At 44.2% G+C, this 16,495-nt stretch overlaps 1 protein-coding gene across 1 annotated transcript in view; it reads left to right on the top strand.

The window, feature by feature from the left end:
* The window catches only part of CDHR3 (cadherin related family member 3), a 113,219-nt gene extending 104,642 nt beyond the window's left edge, over window positions 1-8,577 (top strand). Inside the window, exons 18-19 of the mRNA XM_044679048.1 lie at window positions 4,051-4,099; window positions 8,198-8,577. Coding sequence (XP_044534983.1) covers window positions 4,051-4,099; window positions 8,198-8,577 — 429 coding nt within the window. The remainder of the gene's footprint in view (window positions 1-4,050; window positions 4,100-8,197) is intronic.
* Window positions 8,578-16,495: the final 7,918 nt, after the last annotated feature.

Here is a 16,495-nt window from a genome sequence, read left to right as displayed (position 1 = left end):
AGGAAGGAAGGAAGGAAGGAAGGAAGGAAGGAAGGAAGGAAGAAAGGAAGGAAGAAAGGAAGGAAGAAAGGAAGGAAGGAAGAGAGGGAGAGAGGGAGGGAGGGAGGGAGGGAGGAAGGAAGGAAGAAAATGTAGATTGAGCATTTATTAAGAACTTACTACGTGCCAGATGGTACAGTGGACAGAGCAGCACCAGGCCTGGAGTCAAGAAGACCTGAGTTCAAATTTGACCTCAGACACTTGTTAGCATGTAACCCTGGACAAGTCACTTGACCCTGTTTGCCTTAGTTTCCTCATCCATAAAATGAGCTGGAGAAGGAAATGGCAAACCACTCTAATATCTTTGCCAAGAAAAGCCCAAATGGAGTCACAAAGAGTCAAACTCAAGTGAAACAACTGAACAACAAAGTGTGCTGGGTAGCGTACTAAGTTCTGGGGCTACAAATACAAGCAAGCAAGCCAGGATCTTCCTTGCATGTAGGGAAAAAAAGGAAACGTGAGGAAGGCAAAGTTGATTATCCTTCCCAGAGGAGTGTTTCCTGCTCAGATTGTGTTCAGTTCCAGTATGGTGCATATTCTATGGTTCAGGTACCATATTTCAGGAGACATTGACAATCTAGAATTTATCCTGCTAGGTGGGCAAGTAGGAGTGAGACTGCTACAAGCTAGATGCGGAGTTCTGTTAAAGGCAGTCGGGCTGTAGAACCTGGAAAAGAGCAATCTTGGGTGGGAGCCTGGGGAAGGAGTGGCATCAATTCTCAACTTCCAGGATCTGAAGTGTTGCTTCCATGGAGGAGGGATCAGACTTGTTCTGCTTGGCCCCAGGGACAAAACTAAGAGCACTAATAGGCTGGGCTTTAGGAGAGCCTGGGATGGTCATAAGGCGGAATTAAGTTGCATGCCAGGAAATCCTTCCCCACGTACAAACTCTGATGTTTCTGCAAGCGGAATGTGCTGTTCAGGAAGGAGCTCATTTCCCTTCACTAGTGGTCTTGAGGCAGAGGCTGGATGACCATCGCAGGGGATGCTGTAAAGGGGCTTCTGGCCCAGGTGCCACTTAGAGTAGATGGACACGTAGGTCCCTTCCAGTCCTGAGGTTTTGTGATGTCCCTGAAAGCTGCTGAGTGTTGGGGGCGGGGGAAGCCCAGCCAGTGTGTCCCTGCCTGTCTTTCACGGTTGAGTTGACTATGTCACAGTAACTCTGAGAAAGAAGGGCTGGGAGATAAATGAAATGAGGAAGTGGCAGTGCAAAGGCTGAGGAGGCAGATGGGTGGCAGCTGCCTCAGTGTGCATGCCTAAGCAGTCAGACTGGCCAGAGGGGCGAGCCAGCTGCTGCCCACCTGGCTGTCTCTGTGTGTGGCAAAGGGCAGAGGAATTATACGGCACACACACTTGCCCGTACCAGCCTGGCTGAAACCTGAGCAGGAACTGGGTGGTCAGTGATGTTACGGAACAAGAGGAGTAAATATAAAATCATCACTGGTTGTAGTATTAATAACAAAATGATAGCTAACATTTGGGGAGGGCTTTAAGATTTGGAAAGCATCTTGCCTAGATTATCTCGTGTGATCTTCACAAGCACCTTGTGAAGTAGGTGCTGTTATTACCCTCATTTTACCATGAAGAAATGAGGCTGAGAGAGGTTAAGTGACAAGCCCAGGGTCATGGAGCTAGTAAGGGCGCGAGGCAGGCTGCAAATTCAGATGTTTACACTCAACACTACCCATGATACCATGTTATATGTGGAAGGAGCAGTTAGCAATAGATGAAGGTCCTGAGGGATTGAGGAGCAGGATTCTAGCAGCGTACCTTTAAGGGAACATGAGTTTAGTCATAGAGGATGTTGGAGGAAGGTTTACGGGGTTGCTCAAGCACCTTTCTGTGGGCTATTCAGTTCTTTTTAAGAGAGAGTAGGTAAAAGAAAGCTGGCTGGCCATGGTTTTACCAGACTTCTTCTAGCGCTACCAAAAGAATAAAGGCCAGTTCTAAGAGATCCCAGCTTGACCTCTTACTTGGCGACTTTCTGCCAAGTCATTTCTCTGTTTGGGCTCGTGGTCCCATTTTTGGTAAGATCGCAGCATCGGTGATCTCTTCTTACCACTAATGTTTCTGCTGTCCTGTGTTCTAAGGATAATTGGTTTAGACCTAGAAGAGGCCTTGGAAGCCATCAAGCCTAAACCTCTCATTTTACAGATGAGGAAGTTGAGGCCCAGAGACAGTAAATGGGGTGCCCATTGTTGCACAGATCATAACCGAAAGAGTTGGGATTGGAACCATAAAGGAGTTGGGATTGGAACACAGATTCCTCGAATCCAAATCAAGTGTTCATTCTAGCATACTGCCTTCTGGCAATTGACTGCCTATTAGCTATTAATTATCAGAATCAATATCAACAAGGCTCTAATGGCCGTGACTAGCTGACTAGTAGGACATCACTTTAGTTCTTTCCTATATGGCCAGTCCTAGAGATCAACTAACTCTTTTTATGTAGGCTTACAGAATAATGACCTGGGAATTAGGAGACCTGGGTTTGAATCCTGCTCCTGTTGCTACGACTTCTACTACCCACACTATTACTTACTAGTTGGGTGCTTCTCATTCCCCCTCCACTTAACCTATCTAGGCCTCAGTTTCCCCAGCTGTAAATGTCAACAATAATACTCAAAGCACCTACTTCACAAGACGGTTGCTTCAGAATCTTTAAAGTGCTATGGAAACAGTTGTTATTATGAGCCTGGGAATACATTGGCATCTGGCAAAACCATCTACCATGCAGAACCCCATCTCGAATGTCCTGAAAGCATGGTTGTCCAGTCTCTGCCTGAACAACTCCAGTGATGGGTAACTCATTGCTTTATGAAGCAGTCTGTTCCATTTGGGGCCAGCTCTAATTATTAAGAATTTCTTTCTTTCTATTGAGCCAAAAATCTGTCTCTCACTTCTACTTCTTGAACTTGCTTCTGTCCACTGGAGCTGAGCAGAATAAATCGAATCCCTCATTCACCCGAGGACTCTCCAGAAAGTTGAAGACTTCCCGAAGCTTTCTCCAGGCCAACTATCTCTACCTCCCCAGTTCCTTCCTTGAGCAACATTGTCCATCAGTCAGACCCCCCCAAAAAATTATTACGTGCTTGCAATGTGCTGGGCACTGTGCTAATGGGGACTCAAAGAAAGGTGAAAGACCTTCTCTCGAGGAGCCGTCTAATGTTGTTTTGAAACCCTTTGCCATCCTTGTTACCCTCCTCTGAATGTGCCTCAGCTTGTCAAAGTGCCCAGAGCTGAGCATGTTATTCTGGGCATGGTCTGAAACGTACAGTAGGGTTATTGTCTCCCTTGATCGGAATACTTCTTTTCCAAACCCTAAAAGCTAGGACTAGAGAGCTTCCTTCTGCCTGGCCCTTTTCAAATCTTAGCCAGCTGTAGAGCCATATGGAATGCCTGGAGAGTGGCACGTGCCACGGGCTGGGGCCCCTGGAGAGGACTGTCACTATTGGTTTAAGTGGTATTAATTGGGATAGAAAATCCATTGAATTTATTGGCTAGAGAGCTTGATAGCTGAGTAACATTGGGCAAGTCACTTAACATCTCTGTGCCTCAGCCTGTAAAAATTAAAAAGATGGTGGAGGTGAGTTGAATTAGATGCTCTCAATGATTCGCCAAGCACAGCCCTGCTTGGCATCAGATGTCTGAAAACTGCTTCCCCTCCGTTGTGGAGTCTATCAGGTGCCCCTGCGCAGTTCCTCTTCTAGCCGGCTCCCAACAGGGAGCTCCCAGGCCCTTTGCCCAGAGGAGGTGACCCCCTCTGATTGCCCATTCCAAGTCACTTAGTCTGTCAGGCATGATTAGTTCTCACTTAAGCATCAGGCAGGCCCCCAGAAGTCTCTCTGGCTTTTTCCTGATTGAGCTCAGCCACTGATCCTTCCCAGGCGCAGGGACCACGGAGCTTGGCTGCCAGACTCAGCCAGGTCTGAATTTCTCAGAGTAATGACAGCCTTCTCTTGGGTCAGCGCCTGGCTTTATTTCATGTTGTGTCTCTCTCTGTCTTCTTAGGAAATGACCAAGATTAACACTGTCTTTGATGGAGAAGCCCTAGACCCAGGTAATATAAATGGAAATACCAGTTTAAAAGGAGATAGTATCATTATTGATAAATGAGGTGGAAGTACAGCAAGCCTTCATTTTTTTCCACATCATTTCTTGTTCCTGACTTGCTGTTTTCAGAGAGAATATTTGATTTTTCCATGCAGGTCCCACTTGGCTGATTTGTCAAATAGAGAGCAGCATCGTATAAAGTTTAACCAATGGGAGTCTTAAAGTCCTGAGACCTGAGTTCAAATCTCAGCTGCAATACTTGATACCTGTTTGGTGTTGAGCATGTAGCTTTCTTTCCCTGAGCCTCAGTCTCCTCATCTGTAAAAGGGGGAATTATAATTCTTAGACTACCTACTTCATAGGGCATTGATGAGAAAAGCACTATGCAAGCCATAATACATTATAATAATAGCCAACATTTACAAAATACTTTAAGGATTTGGAACACGAGAGCCATCTAGCTGGTTCAGTGATTAGACTGCTAGACTTGGAACCAGGAAGACCTGAATTCAAATCCTGCCTTAGACACTCCCTAGCTTAGTCACCCTAAGCAAATCCCGTACCTTCTGTTTACCTCCATTTTCTCAGCTTGAAAATGGATGTAATAGGTAAGATCAGATGGAATAATCAAATTAAGGAAGATCAAATAAATTAATGTTTGTAAAGTGCTTAGCACATTGCCTAGAACATAGTAGACACTATCTAAATGCTTATTCTCTCTTTCTCGATCTCTTTCTATCTCTCTCTGTCTCCCTCTTCCTCTGTCTCCATTTCTCTCAAAGATATTGTGAAGATATGATAAAATAAGGTATACATGTCCCAATAGTCTTAGAGCAATTTAAAACTAATAGCTTAGGGGCAGCTGGGTAGCTCAGTGGAGTGAGAGTCAGGCCTAGAGATGGGAGGTCCTAGGTTCAAACCCGGCCTCAGCCACTTCCCAGCTGTGTGACCCTGGGCAAGTCACTTGACCCCCATTGCCCACCCTTACCACTCTTCCACCTATGAGACAATACACTGAAGTACAAGGGTTAAAAAAAACAAAAACAAAAACAAAACTAATAGCTTAAGTTCTCTTTAAATTAATGTTTATTTAATTTATTAATGTCACTTAATTTTAAAAGCTATTTTTAAGAGTGAGCTATTAAATTGCACTAATGCTTTTGTAACATCCTGTATAAAATTCTCTGAGACATTCCATGACCATGTGGGCCCAATCCTAGGGCCTAGGATGGCTTCTTCATAAAACTGGAAGATTTAGAACTCAAAATTCAATTCCACATTTATTAAGTGCTTATTATGTTCCAGGTAAGCACTGTTTTGAGGTAATTGAAATTAAAACAAAAATGAAACCACTTCTGTCCTCAGGGAGCTTATGTTCTTGGGGGAGGCAGGGCGCCACAGGCAGAATGCAACATATACACAAGTAAGTACACTCAGAGGAGTTGCAGGATGAAAAGAGCACCAAAAAAATCTGGGGGAACCTGGGAAGGCTTCCTATAGGAGGAGGCACTTAAGTCCTTAAATAGAACCTAGAAGGAAAGGCAGAGAAATGGGAGGGAGGACAACAAGCTGAATTCTGGGGAACAGCTAGTAAGTTAGTTTGGCTGGAATGTAGACTACAGGAAGGAAAATAGTATGTCTGGAAAGAGGAAGTAGACAGATTGTGTATGACTTTAAGTGCCAGGTTGAGAAGCCTGTTTCCCCCCTAGAGGCAATAAAGAGCTACTGGGGTGGGCACCCCAACAACCTGTTTTAGGAATATTAATTAGGCAACTCTGTGAAATCTCTACAAGAGGAGCCTGGATGCATGAAGACCAATCTGAAGACTATTGCAATAGTCCAGACAGAACCTTAGAGATCACTTAGTCCAACCCTCACCCTACTGGACTGTCTCATACCTCTGCTATTTTGCTAATGAGAAATTAGAGAAATGGCTTGCAGAGGGACAGCTAGGTAGCCCAGTAGGTAGAGTGCCAGACCTGGAGTTAAGAGAACCTAACTGTATGACCCTGGGCAAGTCACTTAATCCCCATTACCTCACCTTTACAGCTCTTCTGCCTTGGAACCAATACCCAGCATTGATTCTAAGACAGAAGGTCAGGGTTTAAAAAAAAAAAAAAGTAAGGTTCTTGAAGCCAGGAACTATTTCTTTTTTCCTCTTTTCTTTTTCTTTTTCTTTTCTCTTCTTTTCTTTTCTTTTCTTTTCTTTTCTTTTATTTCCTTTCTTTTTCTTTTCTTTTCCTTCCTTTTCTTTTCTCTTTCCTTTCCTTTTCCTTTCCTTTCTCTTTCTTTTCCTTTCCTTTTCCTTTATTTTCCCTTTTCTTTTCTCTTCTCTTCTCTTCTCCTTTCTTTTCTTTTCTTTTCCTTTCTTTCCTTTCCTTTCTTTTTTTGTCTTTGTATCCTCATTCCTAAAGCAGAGTCTGGCACATAGTAAGAGCTTCATAAATGCTTGCTTGCTCACTCCATCTTTTTTAACTACATTTTCTCTCCCCTCTTCCCCTCCAAAAATAAGCCCCTCTTGGGGATGGCATCCCCAGAGAACATCCTTTTTCCAGCCCAGCCGAGCACAGAATCAATCCATTCTTCCTCTTGGGTAGTTGGGTGAGGCATGAGAGAATGTCTGTGGGTTTGCAGCTAGCGCAGCCCCCAATCCCTTTGGCTGGGAAAGATAAATGAAAGGTAAAGACAGGCTCTGGGAGCTCACACAGCCTCCCTGAAGTCAGCCACCAGATTTAGCTCCTTTACACACATTCGAGCCACTTACAAAGGCTCAATTATAGACGGGAATAAAGGGAAGGAGACCCAATTCGGGAGGCAAGTGTTTTGGCTCGTGGCCACCTTCATATGCAAAATGCTTCAGTCCTTCTCTGAAGGAGAATGGCTCCTCTCCAGCAGGAGGCTGCCTTTGGAATGAAATTTCCCTCTATTATTAGGTACTTGTTACCATAATGTGCCCACATTAGCATAAGTGCTGGAGGAATCCAGAGCAGACAGCAGCCACTGAGGCTTCCGGGAAATGACACCAGCAGAGTCTTCCCTGACCCCAAGGTTTCCCTAGAGAGATAGTTGGTCAAGGAAATAGAGATTCAGCGTGGAGCAGACAGGCGCCCGGTATAGAGCTGTAGCTAGGGGAAGAAAGGAAATCTGGGAGCCAACTGGAATATGGAGAGCAAGAGCAAGCCTTGGGAGAAGGGGGGGATACAAGGAGGACGTGAATCCCAGGGTTCCAGAGTTTAGAGCTGGAAGGAAACTGAGAGGTCATCCTCCAAGCCGTGGCCTAGCCCTTACCTCTCTTCTGCCCTGGAACCAATACTTAGTATTGATTCAAAGATAGAAAGTAATGGTTTAAAAAAAATGTGTTGCACATTTTTGGAGAGCTGGTTGTTAAATGCTTGTTAAACAACTCAAGGAGAATCTGTGAACCTGGATGGGGAAAAATAGGTAGGGATAGAGATTTTTTTATTATTGATTTCCTGCGTATTTTATGTTTTGCATTAAAAAAAACATTGTGCTCAGATGTCCATAGGTTTTATCAAAATGTCAAAAGTGTCTTTATGCAAAAAAGGTTAAGAAAGAACTGCTGGCCTAGAACCTAAAAGGCAGTTCATATACTGTGAACTGTACGCATTGCCAGGGACTATGTATAATAATTATGATTATTATTATTACCTTAAAACCCTCACCTTCCATTTTAGGATCAATACTTTGCAGTGGTTCCAAAGCAGAAGAGTGGTAGGGGCTAGGCAATTGGAGTTAAGTGACTTGCCCAGGGTCACACAGCTTGGAAGTATCTGAAACTAGATTTGAACTCAGGACCTCCTGTCTCTAGGCCTGGCTCTCAATCCACTGAGCCACCTAGGTGCCTCCTGACAATGTATTATTAGGCTGTTCATTTCATTTCTTTTACTGCCTGTGTTGTTGTCTAAGTTGTATAATCTTTGAAAGGGGCAGGTTAGCTAGACTTGTATGGGCCGGTAAATGGACTCTGTTTCTCTGCAAGGTTGTGTTATATCTTTAAGTCATTCAGAGCTTCTGGCTTGCTTCTTTCTTTTGAGACGAAATAAGCTGAAACCTTGGATTAACTGTTGTTCTATTTTTCTTCTAGTTACTGGCAAAATATATGAATTCAACTCAAAATCTGGAGCTAGGAAGTGGAAAAACCCATCCATCCAGATATGGTCAGGAGAGAAAGACTTGAGTGAACAAGTCTCTGTTTGGACTGTGGCAAATGATGGTGAAGGGATGAAACCCCTGGAAAGGATCACCAAGGAAGGAGAGGGGAAGAACGAGCAAATGGAAGCCAATGACATCCGTGTGGGGCTCAAAAGCGAGGAAGGGAAGGTAGAAACAGCACAAAGTCTAGGAACCCCTAAGCTTCAGAAATCCAAAGAAGGAATAACACGGCAGGGGTCTTCCCCAATCCTCATAGGCAGGGCTTCCCCCAAAATACACCCCCTTTCTCCAGTGAAAACCACCAAGAAGTAATCTTGGTGTCTATGGTACTGGAAACTCAGCATCTCAGATTTTCTGAGGAAGCCTCCAACTTGAGAAAAAGAAAGAGTGTATTAAAAAAGAAGCTTTACAAAAGGAATATACTTTGTCAGACCATGTGTTTCAGGTTGGGGGTCGAAAAAAAAAATGGCCCTAGTATTCTAGAGACTGACTGTCTGATCCTGCTCCCGGGATAGATCCTTATCCTCAGTCCTTGGCTAGAGGAGAAGGAAAGGGGGATTGGAGTGTTAAGGGTCACCACCAAGATGTTTCGCCTACTCCAAAAACAAATACCCATGTGTCTGTGTCGTTCATGAGATTCCACCACACAATTCCACCAAAACTTCAATTCAATTCAACAATCATTTATTAAACAATAGGGCAAATAGGTGACAAAGCAATAGAGTGCTAGGTTTTGGTATCAGGAAGATCTGAATTCAAATATGACCTCAGACCCTTACTAGCTGTGTATCCTTGGGCAACTTAACTTCTGTTTGCCTCAGTTTCTTTTATTTTTTATTTTCATTTTGAATATTTTCCCCTAGTTACATATTTCATGTTCTTTCCCTCTCCCCCAATCCCCCCTAACCCCCCTTAGCCGACACACAATTCCACTAGGTTTTACATGATCAAGATCTAATTCTATATTATTGATAGTTGGACTAGAGTTATCATTTAGTGTCTACATTGCCTCAGTTTCTTCATCTGTAAACAGAGGATAATAATAGCAACTACTTCCCGGGATTGTTGTGAGGATCAAATGAGATGATATTTATAAAGCACTTAGCACAGTGCCTGGCCCATGATAAGCTCTATTTAAATGTTAGCTATTATTATTAGTATTATTTGCAAAGGAAGACACTGTACGAAGCACTAGGAATACAAGGGACAAAAATAAAATAGCCCTTGACTTCACGGACTTTGTTGTTCACTGGTGGTCATTTTTTCGGCTCTAACTCTTTAAGACCATATTTGAGGTTTCCTTGGCAAAGAGTAATTTGCCATTTCTTTCTCCAGCTCATTTTACAGATGAGGAAGTTGAGGCAAATAGGGTTTTAAGTGACTTGCTCAGGATCACACAACTCATACGTGTCTGTAGCCACATTTGAACTCAAGTCTCCTGATGCCAAGACAGGCCTCTATCTACTGTGCCACCTAGCTGCCCTTATTTATTTAAGGAATAATATATACACTACTATGCTATAATATATATATATATATATGTGTGTGTGTGTGTGTGTGCATATGCATATGTATATACACACACACTCAGGAATATATATACACTAAGCAAGAAAAATTATACACAAAATAATTTCAAAAAGTCGAAATCACTAACAATTTTGGGAAATCTGTAAAGACCTCATGTAAGAGGAGGCAGTGTCTGAGCTGTGCTTGGATGAGAAATAGAGATCCTAAGAGGTGAGGCGGGAATGATGATTTCCAAGTCCAGTCTGGGGTTGGGCGAGGTGGAGAGCCTGGGCAAAGGAAAGGACCGTCATATGCCCTCTTTATACTTGACAAAAACAACCGAAAGGGGGTTTTTAACCTCACCAAATTTCATCTAGCCCATCTGTTCTTCTCCTCTGCAAGTCTTTGTTTCATTGGGAACATAGGAGCGCCGACTCGAGGCACAGTATGAAACCCACCCCAGCCAGCTAACACAGACTTTCACCTGTCAATCTGAGTGATGAACCAAAAATAAACAGCATAAGAATGAAAGGGAGATGAAGCTTTAAATGTGCAGTCAACTGAGGCAAGCAAGCCTCACTTAAGCCTGGAGTATGCCCCCTCTTCTCTCCCTCCTCCAAACTCCCATTATTCACAGTTAGAGACAGATAACTAATACAGGGAATGGGGAAGCCCCTATGAAATCCACAGCTTCTCCCGTGTGCCTCAGACAAGAGAACAAACTGATTCTTCTCCAGAAACTCTGAGTATCTGTCTGAAATGGGAGGTGGATTTTGACCCTCCCTCCCTATTTTTCTCCCTTCCCCTCTCTGCCTGTCTCTGTCTGTCTCCCTCCCTCCTTCCCTTTATCTCTCTATTTCTCTCCCTCCCTCCCCCTCTCTGCCTGTTTCTGTCTCTGTCTCCCTCCCTCCTTCTCTTTATCTCTCTAATTCTCTCCCTCTCTCTGCCTGTCTTTGTCTCCCTCCCTCCTTCCCTTTATCTCTCAATTTCTCTCCCTCCCTCCCTCCTCCTTTCCCTTTTTCTCTCTATCTCTGTCTCTCTGTCTGTCTCCCTCCCTCTTTCTGTCTGTCTCTGTCTCTCTGTCTCCTTTCCTCCCTCCCTCTCTCTGTCTCTGTCACTGTCTCCCTCTCTTCCTCCTTCCCTTTATCTCTCTGTCTCTCTCCCTCACTCTCTTCTTCCTGTCTCTGTCTCCCTCCCTCCCTCCTTCCCTTTTTCTCTCTGTTTCCCTTCCCCCTCTTTCCTTTTCTCTCTCTGTCTCTGTCACTGTCTCCCTTTCTTCCTCCTTCCTTTTCTCCGTCTCTGCCTCTCTCTGCCTTTATGTCTCTCCTTAAGCCCTTACTTTCTCTTAGGATACTAATTTTGGCTCCAAAGCAGAAGAGCAGAAAGGGCTAAGCAACTGGGGTTAAGTGACTTGCCCAGGATCACATAATAAGGAAGTATCTGAGGCTAGATCTGAACCTAGGACCCTCCATTCCAGGGCTGGCACTCTATCCACTGAGCCACTAGCTGCCCCCTTGACTTTTTCTCTTTGCAACTGCAGAGACAGCCTCTGTCTCTTCATTAAAGAAAAGTACTATTAAAATCCCTTTGTGCATATATGTGTTTCCCCCAGTAGAATGTAAAGTCCTGGAAGGCAGGGGCCACTTCATATTTGTCTTTGGGTTACCATTGCCTGACATAGAATAGTTGTTTGATTTCTCATTCATTCATTCATTCATTCATTCATTCTCTGATTCAGGTCAGGAGTGTCTTACTTTATTCAGGAGATAGCCCGGAAATGGGCCTCTGATCCATTAGGAATTTGCAAAAGAAAGTAGATTGTCTCCTCTGTGTAGGTTAAAGTGGGCAGTTGGAGGGCCAGAGTAGCTGCTTATGCATTTAGGATTCCTGCTATTTCTCTGTCTGTGTGCTTGAGACTGAACTGCTCTGCTCCAAAGCTCTCAGCGTCCATTTAAATAAAACAAGGCTAAGAGAAAGCTGAAGGGAAACTTAATGACTGTTTGTAAACCCATTAAAAAGTATTAGAGAGAGGAGGGTGAGCAGCTGTTCTTCCATGGCCCCTGATGGCACACACAAGAGGGAATTGTGTTTAAGGATCGCTGAAGAGGTTTTGTTAGACTTAGGGAGGAACTTCCTGAAGGGCTAGATTTGTGACACACACACACCAGTAAGGGAATCCCCTTCTTCCATGATGATCTTTAAGGCTATCTTGGGAGCTACTTGTAAGCCCCAGGCTGTGATGAAGCTACTGTCCTGAAGGAACCTGAGAAGTTAATAAGTCAACGAAGGATTTATGAAGTGCTTACTCTGGGCCAGAAGAAAAGGTTTAACAAAATATTCCCTGCCCTCAAGGTGCTCACATGGAGAAAAAAACCTAATCCAGATAGACTTTTAAAATGGTATCTACTAGAAAGAACAGTCTCATTTAGCAGACAGATCTTGGAATCAGAGAATCATAGCTGGAAGGGACCATAAAGGCAATCTCATTGGATCCTCACATTTTACAGATGAAGAAACTAAGGTCCAGAGGAACTCAGTGACTTACCCAAGGGCATACAGAGAGTGACAGGGTTATTTTGCTATTGTTCAGTCATTTCAGTCGTGTCTGACTCTTTGACTTATCTGGGCTCTTCTTGGCAAAGATGCCAGAGTAGCCTGGCCATTTCTTTTTCTAACTCATTTTACAGATGAAGAAACTGAAGCAGACAGAGTTAAGTGACTCATCTAGGGTCACATATCTAGTACTATCTGAGCCCAATTTGAATTCATGTCTTCCTGATGCCAGGCCCAGTGCTCTATCTGCTGTGTCACCTCGCTGCCTTTAATTATGGGTCCTCTGACTCCCAATCTGTGGCCTTCTGGATCACTGTACCAGGACCTGGGTCAAGTTGGATCTCTGACATATACTTTGTTTTATTTTATTTTATTTTAAAAATCCATTTAATTTTCAAGATCTGTCCACCAAGATCCTATTCCCTTCTTACTGTACTTCTCCAGGAGTCTCCTAATCAGCAATATAAAGCTGCTCTTCCCTCTTTTTTAGGCAGAGTCTCTCCTGTCTAATGATCTTAGACTTAGCCTGAAAGTGGGGTACCTTTGCCTCACCCCTGTTAGCCCATCTTTGGGAAAGATCAACAGGATCAGAGATCTAGAGCCAGAAGGACAGGACGTTAGTGATCATCTAGTCCAACTTCTTCATTTTATGGATGTAGAAACTGAACAATAACACCAATAGGCTAGATGATGTGAGGTTTGATGCTGAAGGCCAAGAGGACCAGAGAGGTTAAGTCATGCAGGGAGTAAATATCAGAAGAAGAATTTGAATCCAGTTCCTTTGCCTCCAGGGACGATGCTCTTTCCATTGTTCTGTTTCATCTTCCCAGGCTACCTTCTAGTCTAAGGGTAGCATTGTCTATCACAATCATAATGAGCAATTTGAGCACCCACACAAACATCCCACAATATTCTACAGCAAGCTCGGTCAAGAAAAACTTGAGGAGAAACATTAGATAGACTTCGGGATATAAGACTCCATGATATCCCATGGAGGAAGAGAGAAAGCCAGGGATACCCAAGAGACCCTCCCTAGGCAAGAAGCCCAAGATGGGAGCATCAGAACAAGGAAAAGATGAACTGGAATAGGGGTGCTGGTGGCAGGAAAGGGGTGGTGGGTTGGCAAATGGAGGGAGCATGCCATTTGCTATTGTAGTTTCCTGCTTTCGCTAATTATTCCTGCCATCTTCAATTGTTTCTACCTGGAGGAAGAGAGCAAGTGTTGCCAGCACCTTCCAAATTCTAGTGCCCAGAGAAAAAGCCCCAATTGCCTCACCCTAGTGGTGGCTGCTGCTCTCCATATCAAAGGGCCAAAAGCCCAACCTCCACCTTGAGAACTAGAGTCTAGGTGGGATTAGTAGAGCTACAGCCTGGGTATCTGAAGCCCCAGCCTGACCCCTAGTGGCTATTTTCCTTTTTCCCTCCAGCTTCTCTAGAGGTCCTTCTAGAACTAGATCCTGAATCTATGACCAATAGCACCAACAGGCTAGATGACGTGAGATTTGATGCTGAAAACCAAGATTCTGTGCTGGCTGCTATGCAGTTACCTAGGTTTGGTTGTTTATTTGCCGCCACCACCACCCCTAAATTGATCTTTTGGGTCTCATGCCCTCTCCCTCCTTTGATATTTTCCAACTGGATTAGTAGGTCAATGAGCTCTCGCAGATCACCAGGGGGAAGGATGCCTGCCAGATGGCCATAGCTTTTACCACTGAACCTAAACCTTCAAATCCCCACCAAGGCTACCTCCTCACAACTCCGAATGATTCTCAAATGCCCAAATTTTCATTCAGGTACTCCAGCGAGAGCCTCGTTTCCTACCTAATGCTTTAGCATCAAAGCTTCAGCTTCATCCTCTCTCAGAATGCAGCTTCGGAAAGCTGGTGGCTATCCAGCAGAAAGCTCGAGGGTTTGGTCTAATACAGCTCTTCTAACACAAGCCGCCTGGCTCTGTTCAGTTGCAAATATGCGGGGTTATACCCAGAACGCTGGTTGGCATCAACACCAAAAGGGCATCGTCTCCTATTGCCCCTAGAAAATGGGAAACACCAAGAGGGAAATGATTATTGGCCACTGTGGAGCAGCCAAGATGAGGGGAGCAGTCAGTGCAGAGGAGAGCTGGCAAATGTTTAACAACCAGCCCTCTGGAGATTAAAAAAAAATACCTACAATTCACTTTTAAGGTTAATTTGCTTTATGAACCCTTTTCCTGTTGCTTTCCTAACTCTAGACAATCAGTATAATCAGATAAGTCAATAAGTCCTTGGCAAGCCAGGTCCTGATTTAAAAATCAGCATTTGCTGCCATTTCCATGGTGTAAATGCTCATACTGAAAGTTTAATCATTGTCTCTCCAGACCCAGTCTAAGCCGGCCCAAGCGCACCCTTAGTGATGGTAACCTGTATCAGGAAATCTTGTTTCTCCCCTTACCTCTCCAGCTTCTCCAACCCCTCCAAAAACCAAGATGGCGGGTGAGAATTGCCTTCATGGGAATGCCGTCATGTTGCTGTCACGCACGCCTATGCCCTGTGCCATCCTCAGCTTTCTGTCCAGAAGCCCCAGGCAACCTCATCTCAACACAGAACCAGGGGATTATTACTAAGAATAGCACACTCAGACTTCTTCGTCTCTCAGATTACACTTCCTGAAATCGTCCTTCCACTCCACTCTCTCCCTAGTGACATCATTTTACTCTCTCTCGTTCCCTCAAATGACCAGAAAGTTCTCCTTTTGTGTTTCCTTGATATGTGTACCTGGCAGGCCTTTTCGTTTCCAGCCATCTAAACTCAGCCAAGAGGCTACAGTTTGATTTTCTTAAACTGGGGCTGGAGCTCGGATTTCATTGATAGAGAAACGCCTCAAATCAAGTCAGCACCTTCTGGGCAACTTGTAGTGACTTGCTCAGGGTCACCTGGCCAGTATGAGTCAGAGGCAGAATGTGAACCCGGGTCTTTCTGGCTTCAGTGTCGTTACTGTTGTTGTGAAGTCATTTCAGCGTGTCTGACATTTCATGACCCCTTTTGGGCTTTTCTTGGCAGGTACTGGAGTGTTTTGTCATTTCCTTTTCTAATTCACTTGACAGATGAGGAAACTGAGGTCAAAAGGGATAGGTGACTTGCCCAGGGTCACATAACTAGTAACTGTCTGAGGCCAGTTTTGAACTCAGGAAGATGAATCTTCCTGACTCCAGTACTATGCCATGATATTAGTGATAGCCCTATACCAGGCAGGTACATATACCCTATGCAACCTCTGGGGCAGAGCTTATTTTCATTTTTCCTTTAGGGTCACGGCCTCCTCTGTTTATAATAATAGAATTTATGGCCAGAAGGGATATTAGTGATGATATAGTACGACCCCATGATTTTATAGACGAAGAAACTGAAGACCTGAGAAAGTCACACATGTAGTAATGTCAGAGCAGCATTCAAACCCAGATCTTCTGGCTGCAAGTTTAGCATTCTTCCAAATACATCGCATTATATTGGATGTGAAAGGATTCAGGGATCATGTCTAAGATTCGTCCGCTTTGGGGGTTTGCAGGAGGGGGGGTGCCTGGATAAGATGAAGTCATCGTCAAAATCATTCTCTTGTAAGAGATTTTCCCATATTTCTCTAGTCGAGGCCTTAATTATGCTTTTTGGCAGCTTCTGTTTGTTCCCCCGATTCCTTACTGCCTTAAAATTAGGGTGATTTGCTCAGGGGAAAGAAAGGTGGGGAGGGGAGTCTGTATTGGATAGACACCATTTATGAACAATTTTAACCTTGACATTGAAATCTGAAGTTTCAGCCGCATACAGTGCTCAGGAGGAGGCGGAATACAAATATTATGCTACATTGCCCCAAATGCTTGTGATTCACAAATAAAGCTTGGCAAATAGCACCTTAGATCCTCAACGCCCCATTCCTTCCTCATCTGGGGTTTTGCTGCTTGCCTCTTGGAATTATTTAAAACAGTTTATGACGGCAAGATCAGAAAAGCCTGAACACGATCACTACTGAAAGGTAATATTTCTGAAGTGCGCGCTTGCTCTCTAAGCAACTGGCAGCAAAGCTTCAATTAGAGGAGTTAGGGGAAGTGGGGGGGCCTGTGAGGTGTCCTCCCCGCTCACCGGACCCTCAGTTGTCATGCAGCCTTGCTGACCCTGGCCAACTCAATTTCTTAGTC

The sequence above is a fragment of the Gracilinanus agilis genome, chromosome 5, assembly GCF_016433145.1.
Source record: "Gracilinanus agilis isolate LMUSP501 chromosome 5, AgileGrace, whole genome shotgun sequence".
Taxonomy (NCBI): Eukaryota; Metazoa; Chordata; class Mammalia; order Didelphimorphia; family Didelphidae; genus Gracilinanus; species Gracilinanus agilis.
The sequence above is the reverse complement of the archived record's forward strand: the minus strand, read 5'-3'. Positions and strand labels throughout refer to the sequence as shown.